Source organism: Planococcus citri, chromosome 4 (assembly GCF_950023065.1).
Source record: "Planococcus citri chromosome 4, ihPlaCitr1.1, whole genome shotgun sequence".
NCBI lineage: Eukaryota > Metazoa > Arthropoda > Insecta > Hemiptera > Pseudococcidae > Planococcus > Planococcus citri.
The window spans coordinates 8,785,359-8,799,324 of NC_088680.1; the positions used below are offsets into that span (position 1 = coordinate 8,785,359).

Sequence of the window (13,966 nt, forward strand, 5' to 3'; positions counted from 1 at the left end):
TCAACATGCTGAATCGATTGAAGGCAATTTCACACCGTTTTGGAGCCTCCAGTCATATTTTTGTAAATTCCAGATTTTCAAAAAATGCCATACAAAGTGTCCAAATCAACTTTAACACGTACAAATGCAATTAATGCTGCATGCCATTTTTCCAAAATTAGTTTCTGCCAGTTCGAAACCATTCCAATCTCTCTATCTTTCCGTCCAATTATTGACCTTCACAATTGAAAATTTTTATTCAAAAATGTTCGGAAAAAATCTCGGAATGAACTCTGAAATAGGCTAGGTACTTATATTTCTTCAATCATCAGTTTCATTTTGAACATAATCTGTGAAATTTGAGGTCTAGATTTGGTTTCAACGTCAAAAATTCTTTCCACAAAATATTCCTTTGAATCTCCAATGGTGATTAATAAAGCTCAAATGAACATGTCATAAATTTCATACCTTCGACCCTCATAGAAGCAAAAACCTCGGATACGTTCTCAATTTTTTTTTCTCATTTCTCAAATAATAATTGAGTTCGAAATGAGTAAAAAAAAAGTAAAAAACACCCTCCAATCACAGAAAAGCAAAAAGGCTAAAAAATTCCAAAAAGGAATTATTTCAAAAAATTGATGTATTTTGGGTAAATCATTTTAGGTATTTTTGGAATCACTGAACACAGTTTTTGGAATTCATTGGTTCTTTTTACATTATCGAAGGCTGGAGAATGGATTCTATTCGCCACTCACACTGAAATTGGCCCCAAATTACTTGTACATTTCATCGGTCTAGTTCAAAGTTGAGTCAGTTCTCCTATAATTTTAATTACCAATTTTTCGATTCCACGTTTGAATAAAACTAAACAACTTTCAAAAAAATTTCATTTTACTTGAATTTTTCAAAAATTTCATTTTACTTGAATTGTTCAAAAATTTTATTTTACTTAAATTTTTTAAAAATTTCATTTTACTTGAATTTTCCAAAAATTCCATTTTACTTGAATTTTTCAAAAATTTCATTTTACTAGAATTTTTCAAAAATTTCATTTTACTTGATTTTTTTAAAATTTTCATTTTATTTGAATCTTTCAAAAATTGTATTTTAAGCTTACTTTTAAATTTTTCAAAAATTTGAAGCTCTTGAAATTTTTGAATTGTGCCAAAGTCCCTTTCACATCAATCTGGAGTTGCAATTTGAGCCAATCTATCGATCACTACGGATTATCTTCTTTTTTTGAGGGGGAGGGGGATATTTTGAAAACTTTTTTGTTTTTCTCAATATTCTTGACATTTTTTTGAACCTTTCATAGTTCAGAATGTTTCCAAGTATTGAAAAAATTAACTCCTGCACGAAATATGAAAATATTTTAAATAGGTACTTAGTAAATTCGTCAAATAGTCACCTTTCCCTCATCCAAAGCTCAAGAAACTGACGTTTTAAAAAGAATGAAATTTATTCGGGTAAAAAAATGTTATTTTACCAATCCTGACAAATTTTTTCAGAAATTAACATTAAATTTTCGAATTTTTCATGCTCAATTCAGAGACAAAGTTCCAAGATTTGCATGAAAAAACATGGCAAAAGTAGTGCTTTTAGCACAAATTTTTTTTTCTTCAAAAATTCAGTCTTTTAGTTAAAGGAGAAGGAGAGGAGGGGATTGAGGGGGGGGGGGGAGCAGGGAGATGAGTTGAAAATACATTCAGATTTTTCTCATAATTCCAGACAACATATCTTTCAAATTTTTCAAGAATTTAATATCACCCTCTCCCCCAAATTGAAATCGACCATTTCACCGCTTAAAAAATTGATGAAATTAAGTTCAAGGTGCCCAAAAAGCAGGGCAATTCGAAACAGGAGTTTAAAAGTGGGACTTATCAGAAGGATAGGTATTATTTCAAAGATTTCAATTTTTGGTGTTGAAGGAGAAGTAAGACAAAATTTGTCAGATTAAAACATTTTTACGTCAAAATTTTTGAATTTTTAATTTTTCAATGAGTGAAGGAGAGCAAATAGAAAATAATAAAGTTTGTTTGAAAAAATTGGTAACAATCATGACTTTTGAACAAAAAAAAGAGAGGACAAATAGCAGGAGACAAATCAAAAAAGTAGACAAAAATGAGAAAAACAGAACCAGCAGGAGCAGGACTATTGGATAGTATTGGACACCCTGTATTTTCAAATGACTGCCACATTCAATCCAAAATACTTCGAAATGAAAAATTCTAGACTTCGGACGATCTTTGAGCTTCATTTTGTAAATCTGATTTTCGACTCGATCTCCAGGGATGATCCAATATAATAATTCACGTATCTGGCATATTTTAACATCGTGCCTTACAAAATTCCATAATTGAAACCGAGCATTCATCTCAAGTATCACTACGAGCAAACAAAAACCACCTTTTTTAAAGTTCAGGGATCACCCACAGCTCCTATAATTCACTCGCCAGTCCTATATAGCCTTCGTTTCAATTTCGAATTCAATATAATCTAGGCAAATTCTCATCCCCGACCCCGGCATCCTACTCGACCATATATCGATGATGTATTATCCAATTTATTCTCTCGCCGAAAAAAAACTATGTACAAACACAAGGCAAGGCAGACCAGACCAGATTATACCTCTACCTCTACCTATAGGAACTATAAATCCTGAGCATCTTGGTCGCTGCCAACGGAAATACTACATGGGTTTGTAGGTGTTGATATTACTCGTATACTGCTCGCGTGCATACGGTGATTTACAATAAGGTAAAATTTGTGGTTTCAGATAATTACAATTGTGTATATATGTGTATATAGTACGAAGTAGATTGCTATAACGGTGCGGAGAAGAGAAGAGGTACTACGTAAGGTATCGATTTGATATTGTTTACGATGGCTGGGGCTGGGGTAGGATGGCGCGGTATAGAAGAACACGACTAAGCACGAGTTAAACTCGTTACCATATCATCCGTGAGAACTTCTTCTATTGCTAAATCAACCGAAAAACCTAGCTTGTTTATTTTCTTGACCTGAGCTTGACATTTGGTACTTCTTCTATACCTACGGTTAACAGGATTTACAAAATAATTCGATCAACTGTGACCACTATTTGAGAATTTTTTTTCACTCCTTGGCATCTCTTCGCGGCGCTTAGATTGGTTATCATCACAATATTATGTGTGCATACGAAAGACTCGTTGTGCCCTTTGGCTGCCTTTTCGGTGTATATGACAAACTAACGATATTCACGTTGGATGCAGCTCTATTTTTTTCTTCTTCTTATTCTTTGCTCTAGCGAAGGATACCGCCTCGAGGAGCATTACGATGCAGAATCAATTTATCGGAACGTTTCGGATTACCTCAGAGAGAGAGAGGCTTCGACTTCGGCACCATGAATTCGTGGTAATTGATTGCCCCCGTCGTCGCTGAATAGGTGCGCATCATATTCACTGTGTACTATATAGACACCTCATCGAGGTGCTCGGTTTGTCTCTTTCTTTCCTTCTTCATCTGCAGTGTGATCGTAGTATGTTCTCTGTGCAGTATTTGTTTTCTTCGTATATTCATCTCTCGAACTACACAGTTTGTTTTTCTCTTTGATCATCTTCAACCACCGAAAGAGTTACGCATCGGTTACTACAGGAGACTCGGTTGTTGGGTACTGTTTTTTTCGACTGTTTTTTCACTACGTGCTGGGTACAGTGATATTCATCCTTATAGACGGAAGTATCGGTGGTATTCGACTAATGGCCCGTGTAAAGTGTCACGATTTGTGTACAGAGTCGTCCGCAATCTACACATCGATAGGTCATAGATCAAAGGATCCAGTTGTACGATGAGAGAATTTCCGACACTACAACATATTTTCCAATACACCAATTATTCTATTATACAAATCGAGACCATTTTTTCTGAAATTTTTCCACACAAAAGAGCTCACCGAGAAGAAAGATCACCACCCAAAAAAATTTGAAAATTTGCACCCAAATTTGAAAAAAAGTTAAAGACCAATGAGACTGAAGAAAAAATGAAAAAACCCCAAACCGATCACTCCCACTTGTAAATCTATACATAGATGTCCTCGTACTCGAACCATCGCACTAATTCTCTATAATAATTAAAATGCTAAATATTTCGCTCCATCTACGTACGTCAAAACAACCGCCAAAGAAGATTCTCTCCTCTTATCACCATCATACACAAAGTATTAATATTTTTTGCTGCGTTATCGAAAATTTCTTTTTATCAACAGCGGCGCCGAATCGTAAACCAATTGCGTTAAATATAACGCTTGGCAATTATTTTAATTAGGGTTAATTAACGACGAATTTCTCTATACACATCAAACTTGTATCATATCGCGTTATGTTTTTAATTGCTCTTTTTTTTTTCTTCTTCATGAAAACCGGGCCAAGACGTAGGGTGAGGAAAAGTTTAAGGTGAAGGATAAAATTCTTATATGATGCTACCGCCCGCCGCCGCTGCCACCGCTGCTCTGCCTCACACACACACACAACTCGTCAGTCGTCACTTTTACTTTAGCACCTCTCCATCTCCCTTTACCCCTTTGCTTACACATAATATTATCAAGTATAACGTCGTCGGTGAGCTTTAATATAATATAAGGCACCTACTACATATAAGAGAAGTGTGATGTTTATTATCGTATATGTATGATGTGTATAGGTATTCTAAAGTAAATATCGCCGCTCACGTTTGTATAACTTTGTTAGCGCCTTATTATTTTCTTTTTATCGATATACCATACATATCCGCGTTCAAATTGTTTGCCAACACCTCACTCACTCTCCATATACTTATCTATACATACAACGATGTGATTGTTAAGCTGTGGACGTCGAACGTCGCCGACCTAAATTTTAATTGGATAATTATACAAATAAATAATATACTTATAGTAGATTTTCGACATTGATTCGCGCGCTATTCAAGCGTTCATTAATTTGTCTCGCTAATACTGACCAAACAAATTTTATTAGGTTTATTTCCCCGAATGATCCAAGGTAATATTTTTTTTTTGATTACGCGCGAGTGTATTTATAGAAGGGGAGCGTCGAAATTGTTAGATAGATTAAAACTCACGTGTTCGCGGTGTTTGAGAAATCAGCGAAAAAACTGTTGTTTTCGTAGCAGAAAAAGTTTGCCAATTGGTTTTAATTGTTTTTCAATATTATTTTGCTTGGGTTTTCGAAATTTCATCATTCTTTATGGGATGTGTCTGATTAGAGAGAGATGGTGACAATCAAATTACATTCGTCATCCCCTCCCATTGCGACTGAATCGAACAAAATTTTCTAAAATCATCGAGACACATCAACTACCCCCCCCCCCCCTACCAAAAAATAGTTGAAAAAATATAAATTTTGGAAAATTGTCTCTTTTAAGTATTGATGGAAAAGATCAGGAGTAAAATTAATTTGAGTTCATGAAAATTGGAGTTTTAAAAAATTGCTACATTACAATTATAATAAATAAAAAAAAAAAAAAAAACATAAAAACATTGGCAAAAATCCCAACTTTTTTCAGAATTTTGTCAAGCATTTGTAAACTAATTTTCCGAAAATTGTTTTCAGATTACTAAATCTTTTTTCCAAACAATAAGTAATTTCATTTTACACCCATTAAAATTCAATACCTACAAAGAGTTGAAATTTGAATTTTCAAAAATTGCTAAAATAGAACAAAAATCTCAATTTTCCAGAATTTTTCAGGAATTTGCAAAATAATTTGTCAGAAATTGTTTTAAAATTATCAAAACTTTTTTCCAAACTATGATTTTACATCCATTCAATTCAACACAGAGAATTGAAATTAGAAGCTTCAAAAATTGCTAAAATTAAAAACACGAAACTCATCCCCAAAAACCGAAACTTTTTTCACAATTTTTCAAGCATTTGCTAAATACATACGTAATTTGTCAAAAATTGTTTTCAGATTATCAAAACTTTCGTCTTAACAATAAATTTTACATCCGTTAAAATTCGATACAGATAGTTGAAAAATTTCTCTTGATGACTTTATCAAGTTAGTAGAAATTATTGTATTTTACTCCCCCTCCTCCCCCTCCCCCCCAAAACTGATCCATCAATATTTCTTCCAAAGTAACCACTTGGGGTACGTTCTGAATTTTAAAAAATTGATGTAAAATTTTTGGAAGGAAGGGGTGGCGATTTTTGGTGCGTCAATTGACAACTTCAAAGGATGGAAATCCAAACATTAGATTGATTAGATCAGATTTTGACGTAATTCATGAGCCAAGTATAAATTTTTCTTCGATTTGAACGAGGCTGTGATTAGTGGAAAGAGCTAGCATGATCTGAAACCCATATAAATAAAATTTCAGCTGCAAAAAATCAAATTTTCAATTTTTGGTGAACTTTGGAAAATTCAAAATTGACCAATTTCGGCGATTTGGGCTTCTTGAAAGAAAATCATTTTTTCAGTCTAGAAAAATAATGAAAATTAGACGTATTTCGAGCCACTTTTTGAGCTCATTCGCGATTTTTTATTTCTCCAGAATTTTCAAACTTCTCCAGAAAAATCTGAAAATTAATTTAGGTAGCTAAAAATGAAATGGTGCCCTATTCTGAACCTATTTCACGAGATTATCCATATCTAGGTCAACTTCCAGGCGGTAATCTCGAGGATATTTTTCGACCAGCTTTGATTATTCGCATTTTTCATCAACACACTCTCGAAATGTCCACTTGAAAATTGATCTAAATACCTATTGATAAACTCGTGAAAAAAATTAAAAATTAATCACAATTCGATTTTAAGAAGCCCAAATTGATTTTGAAGCCTTCTGCAGAAAATTCAAAATTCGGAGGAAATAGAAAAATCATCCTGGAGGTTCCAGAATGGCCCAAAATGATGAAATTCAGATCTGATGGATCGACTTAGGACAAGATACAGCCATTCATGTAAATTTCAAAAATGTCCCTACAAACAGAAAATTTTTGATTTTTTGATTCTTTTCTCCTGAATAAAAAAATATGTTGATTAAATGGAAATTGGAATAAACGTTGATAGCTTGTCAAACAGATCCAGAATTAGTCATAACTCAATTTTCAGCAGCCGAATCGATTTCTGCGTCTTTTGGAGGAATAAAAAATTTTAGAGAAGTCGAAAATCCAACAGAATGCTTTAGAATGGCCCCAAATGATGAAATTCAGAGCCGTCGGTTGGTTTTATTTGTACGACGACAAAAATGCAAACTATTCGTGAAAATTTCAAAAATGTCTCTACAAACAAATTTTTATCGATTTTTTTTTCTTTAAGGTGGTTAAAAAAACACTTCCAAATTCTAAATATTCGCTTGGAAATTGACCCAAATGTAGACAAACTTGTTAAATAAGTTGAGGATTAGTCACAGCTCGATCTTTAGGCACCCAAATCAAATTTCTAGCCTTCTGAAGCAGAAATTGAAAATTCTTGAAAAGTCAAAAACCACGCTGAAGGCTCAAAAATGGTTTATTTTGAGGATATCTCGAGTGGTTCTATCCAAATTTTTCCAGCATTTGCAAAAAAAATTCTGAGAATTGTTTTCAAAATGCTCAAAAATTTTCTTCAATCCATTTTTTTTTTGAAATTACCCTAATTGAAAATAAGAAGAGAAAAATTAAAAATTTTCTTCATGTTTTTTTTTTCCTTCAAAAATACTTACTTACTCAGAAACTTTTAAGAATTTTTTTCCACAAAAGTTCTTGGGATACAATTTAAATGAGTGGAAAGGGGGTGAGATAATGTTTGTACTGTGTAGAGGCGCAAAAAATCTATACACCTACCCTCACCTAATTTTTCAAAAAAATTGAAAAAAGTCCCCAAAAAAAACTTGTGATTTGAAATAGTTTGTTCTGTATTTTATTTAACCATTATGGCAAAAAATTCGACAAAACCAGATTTTTTACAACTTCAGCAACCAACTGCTAAATTCGCAGAAAATTTTCTAATTTCAAAACGAAACGAGGGCAAAATCTTTTTAAAATTTATAATATTCAAGAAATGTGGAACAGAGGGAATTGAATAAAAATTAAAAACAACAATAAGTAGTTTTGATAATGAGACCAATTTTTTTTTTTTTTTTTTTTTTAGAAATTTTCGTGCTTTCGTGCTTTTTTTGTACCGGTATATAGACACTCTTCAAATTCAGTACATTTCTTTGTAAATTACCGGTTTGATCTTTGATGAGGCACATACATTGAAAAAAATTCAATTGGACCGCTTTTTCACATCAAATTTCCATTTTTTTATCTAAGACGTAAGACTAATTCGAAGACAACTTTCTCAGCATACATTCGTGCATTAAAAAATTGAAAAATAATAATCGTAAAAAATATGTTACCTTTTTTTTAATGATGAAAATTTCAAAGTCATTGAACTCACCTGAAACAAAGAAAACAACAAAAAATTACAGATTAATTCGTTGTCACAATATTGAAATACCTACAATTATAGATCAAGAATCTCTGAAATCTTGTCAAAGAAGATCGTTATACCTTAATTGAACGCCTCTTTTGGAAAATTGTCATTTTTTGTGAAATTTCAATCCCTCATCTTGCCCCACAACTTCCAACTGTTACCCATCCATAAATTATGAAATATCTAAACAAATTCTCATGCAGCAGAAAGTTAGTACCTATTGAAAAATCAATTCGGCGATCCTATAAAGTTTTGGAACACTCTTGCAAACTGCAATTGGTACTCGTATGACGAAAACCATACCACAATTGCCCTACGGAGTCGTCTACGTCTCGATCTGCACCGCAGAGTGGTGCATTATGACGTAAATACACATGCCCTCTAACTTACACCCGCCGAAAAATGATCTCGTAATTTTTCCAAGTCGCGATTGAAGGTAATTTACGATCGGCTTCGTGTCGTGCTCGTGTAATATCGATCGTAAATATATCGTCTCGAGTACGAGTACATGGCGTGCGGATAAAAAAGATATACCAAGACACAAGGCAGGCACGGAGGAGGGCCCAAGCACCATAAGCACCATATAAACAGTCAGAAAGGGCTCTCGAATAAATCTTGCACTCGTATAATATTCGCACTCGTTGACGTAAGCTCTTTATCAAATAAGATTTACACGAAAACTGAACCTCTATAACCTGTCCCTGTGCTCGAGCTCAACTGACTCCGTCTGCATGCGCCCTTTTTGTATAACCAAAAGCTATAAAGTAACGAACTACTTGTGTCATATCGTCGTCGTATCGTATTAGAATTGTTGCAGGTATACGTGAATACCTATAAGTAATATACAATAATAGTATGCGTATTGCAAAATGCATGATGGAGAGACTGCCTATAGAGTTAAGGTATACTCACGATGACCTATAATATGAAATTTTACTCCAAGCACGTATTTTTATACGTATATAATACCTCCATACATACGCGTATAGCGCAAAGTATTTCAAAGATGATTGACTTGTTTGTTGTGCTGCTGCTGTCGCTGTTGTTGTTACCGTTCACGATGATGATAAAAGCGACGACGACGCAGCAGCGACCCACAACAACTGCAGGCAACAGCGACGATGATGTCGATGGCGTCGTCGTCTTGGTCTTGGATCTTGGTCTCGTATTGTATAGTCATAAAAACCACTTCATTCATTGGTAATGAAGCGAATGAAAAATTCGCGTAACCGCGTGATGTGTCTTTTTTTGGAAAAGATAACAATAACTTGTCGCTATATGGCAAAGAGAACCGGTTTCAGGCGCAGCTTATGACAATATTCTATACCTCTACGTACCATTTTAATTATTTTTGCACGTCGCTCGCGTAGCGTTGCCTTCGCCTCGGTGAAGCGCCGCCATCGCCATCGCGCCTCTCATCGTCATAAGTATCATTTTTATGGCTTACTGTACCTATTCTACTATAATATGGTCTTTTTGGTGTACCATATAGGATGTGTCACAGAATATAGCACCAAAACTCGTACGTGGCATATTGGGCCTTGAATTTTGTCCGGATTTTTCGACAGCATCGACTGACGGTTATGCTGGTGACGAGGAAATAATGTGTAATGTGTATGCGAGTATATGGTTTGGTAAACGACCGACGCTGTCTGTCAGTACGAAATTCGTTTCGACCACGAACCTTGAAAATGTTCGATAATTTAGACACATGTATCATTCGAGCGTATAAATATTATTATAGGATAAGGCAGGCGGTGTATTGTACTGTGTTATGTGCGGTGATGTATGGTACTATGGAAAAGAGGGAACGATAAAATGGCGACTGACGAGAGTGTTGTTTGAATTGCATAACCGGTTCGCCGTAAATGTGTCGTCCGCGTCGTCGTCGTCGTTCTCGTTGGACATGTAGAGGTACGCATAGTTGTCATTCTCTAAACACGATGGTGGCTCGATGACGAAATGAATGCTTTTTAATTCGGATTGGGTCTTGAACGAAGTATTAATATTTTTAGCATCATGTTTTTCTTCGTTAAATATATCGTTCTCTTGTGTATGGGTAATTATTTTGTGAAGTTGGAATTTTTCACCCCCCCCCAGTTGTTATCTTAGATGAGGAAATAATTCCCTATTTTTTAGTTTCCCCCTATCTGCAAAAAAGTGTTACCGGTAACCCCAAGTTGACAAAAACCAGAATTTAAAAAAAATCAATTTATCAAAATTCTGTTAGAAAGAACCCCCCCCCCCCCAGTTGAAAAAATCAGAAAAAATCAGAATAAATCAAAATCAGGGCACCTTTTTGGGAAATACCTCTTTTTTCAAGGAAACACCTTCGTTGAATCCTCAAATGATATTGGATCTCTTGTACGAAACCCCCCCTCCCCACCCTCAAATTTGGGAAAAATATAAAAAATAATGTCTGTGAAATTTTTTTGAAAATTTTTCATTCATGGGCAGAGTTTTTCTATACTTAAATAAACACAAAAAAACTAAAAAAAATTAATGTTAGTAGGGGGTGGAGAGGGGGTTCGAGACAATGTTTGTACTGTGTACAGGCGCAAAAATTTATATCTACCCCTGCACCTAATTTTTCAAAAAAATTGAAAAAAGCCCCCCAAAAAAAACTTGTATGATTTGAAAAGTTTTTTTTGGTACATATTTTCTTCAACCATCATGGCAAAAAATTCGAGAAACCCAGCTTTTTTACAACTTCAGCAACCAACTGTTACTTCAAAATATTTCATTTCATAGGAATAGTACCAGCTACTTTTAAATAAACACATTTTCCACAAAAACCCACCCTTGGCCCTCCAAATGTTGTTAGTTCCCTCCCATGAAGCTCGTTAAGTTGAAAAACAACGAAAAACATGAAAAATTTATGGAATATGGTGTCCCTAGATTTTCATGTATTCCAATATAGGAGGTTTTCATTGATATTTTTCTCCATGAAGATACATACGATTTCAAGATTAACCCTCTTCTCCTCGCCCATCACCACTCATTTCATCATTTTATTCAAAAGAACGAGAGAATAGTCAAAAAAAATTCACGCAACCTCTAACAAAATTCGTACAGTTCGTTGAAATCCAGAGTCGAGACATTTTTGTAATTTTTGGACTACTTTTTTGAAATTGAAAAAATTCGATAACTACCTACTTAATGTTTTATGTGATTTTTGCTGACTTTTGTGATATTTTACCGAAATAATATCACTTTTAGGTGATTTTTATGATTTGTCCTTAATTTTCTTGTTGTTTTTTTTTTCTTAATTTCCGAATAATTTTTAAACGAATTTTCATTGTATTTAAACTGATTTTTTTTCATGAATTTTTAAACCAATTTTCGTCAACTAATGTTTCAATAATTTCCTGCCAATTTTTCTTATATAAAAAATTTTCTGCTAAATTTTTTTAAAAATTAGATAAAATATTCAGTCATTTTTTGGTGAATTTTTTTTGGTGATTTTTTTTGTATTTCTTCCTGCAGTTTTTCTTGATATTTTTTAATAGGGTTTGTAAACCAATTTTCTAGTGATTCCCTTCTGAGTTTCGCCATTGATTTTTTAGTCAGTTTTTCCAAATGCTGATTTCTATTTGTTTTACTGAACTTTTTTGAATTTTTTTTTGATCAATTTACCTAGAGATTTTTTTTAATTTGAAGTTTTTTTTTTAAATGACCTGTTGGCTAATTTTGTAGTGGTGATTTCCTTGCCCCTCCTCTCTCTCTCACAATTTTATGCTAATTTTTTCTGGAGATTTTTTTGATTTAAAGTTTTTTTTTAAAAAAAATGACCTGTTGGCTAATTTTGTAGTGATTTCCTCCGCCCCTCCGCCCTTCTCTCAATTTTATGCTAATTTTTTCACCAATGGCAATGTTCATAGTGATTCAAGTATCAACACTATTTAGTTGGTAATTTTTTTACAAATTATGCATCAATTTTCACTGACCTTTTTTGTCCCATTTTTTCTTCATTTTTAGACAAATTTTTAGTGTTTTTTAAAATTCTTTTCTTGTGAGATTTGAACATACATTTATATTCCAGGGGTTTGGCTACCAATTCTCTATTGATTTCATAGTGAATCATTCCTATCTCTAATATTCCAGTGATTTTCCAAATACAATTTTTCACTAAATTTTTCGGGTGTTTTTTTCCATTTTTTTTTTTTTTTTGGTGATTTTTAAACCAATTTTCTGAAGCCTTGGCGACCAATTTTTTCAGTGGTTTTTTCCTGATTTTTTGACGAGTTTTGTCACTTATTTGATAGTCATTTTTTTCAAATGTTTAATCTAACCCCCCCCCCCCCCTTACGGGTGTAATAATCTTGTAATTATAAACACCCCCAAAAAAAAAAATTAATGATTTATGAGCAACGAATAAAAAAAAAATTATGAGCAAATGTTTATTTTTATTCGTTTTTTATTACATTATTTTTTCTAATTTTTAATCAACTTCTCAAGGATTTTTGCTTACTCGTATTTCTCCTCCAATTTTCAAGTAGATTTTCAACATTAATTTTTTAGTGTTTTTAGAAACTATGTTCTTGTAAATTCTGTCACAAATTTTCAAGTGACTCGTCATCGATTTCCTAGTCATTTTTAAAAAATATTTTTCACAGATTTTTTTGCTCAATTTTGCTCATTTTTTTTTCAGAAATTGTCTGGTGATTTTCAAACTGATTTTCTATGTAGTTATTTACTCCGAATTTTCAATCAATTCATCCTCGATTTCCTATATTGATTTTTTAAAATGTTTTTCACAATTCGTTTGAAGGCAATGAATGATATTATCATTCACCCTGGGACATTTCATACCCCCCCCCACCCTCCCTCGCCCCATTAATTATTAAACATAACTTCAAAATATTCTACCCCGAATTAAAATTGTTACTACTTTTGTATGTTACAGATATAAATTCCGATTCCTATTTAGATATGGCATTCGGCGGCAGCGGAAGCCATGGTTTAGGCGGACCGAATGGATCTCATCACCAAAGAACCAAACGCATGCGAACGTCGTTCAAACACCACCAACTTAGAACGATGAAAACCTATTTCACCGTTAATCACAACCCCGATGCTAAAGATTTAAAACAATTATCACAGAAGACTGGTCTAGCTAAAAGAGTATTACAGGTAATTTTCACAATTCTAATACTTACTCGTACATAATTTAAAATCTATCTACTCGTATCTCACACATACAAATTCCCATCACCAAGGAGACTCCTCTATTATGTATTTTAGCATCTCAGCATCGATCGACAATAACGACGATGCTGATTTATATAAATCGTTATCACTGCTCGTACCATATGAGCTCTCGTTCTCTGCCAAGGGGAAGCGTTATCGTTATTGGCGATTTGCTCATAGTCAGATCGTAAATATTGCATCGAGAGGAACGTTCGATGTTATTTTACGTGAGATCATCTCTTCTACGAGTACACGTGGATATACCTAGAGACAATTTTATACGTTTATTTCACTCTCAGTCTCTATAAATGTATAGTTCTCCTTCGCGAATATAAATTTACCAATCTTGGATCGTATCCATACA

At 33.6% G+C, this 13,966-nt stretch overlaps 1 protein-coding gene across 1 annotated transcript in view; it reads left to right on the plus strand.

Annotated features, from left to right (window-relative positions):
• Positions 1–13,966, plus strand: part of LOC135844111 (LIM/homeobox protein Lhx9-like) — a 126,849-nt gene that overhangs the window by 79,384 nt on the left and 33,499 nt on the right. The window contains exon 5 of the mRNA XM_065362222.1: positions 13,319–13,545. Coding sequence (XP_065218294.1) covers positions 13,319–13,545 — 227 coding nt within the window. The remainder of the gene's footprint in view (positions 1–13,318; positions 13,546–13,966) is intronic.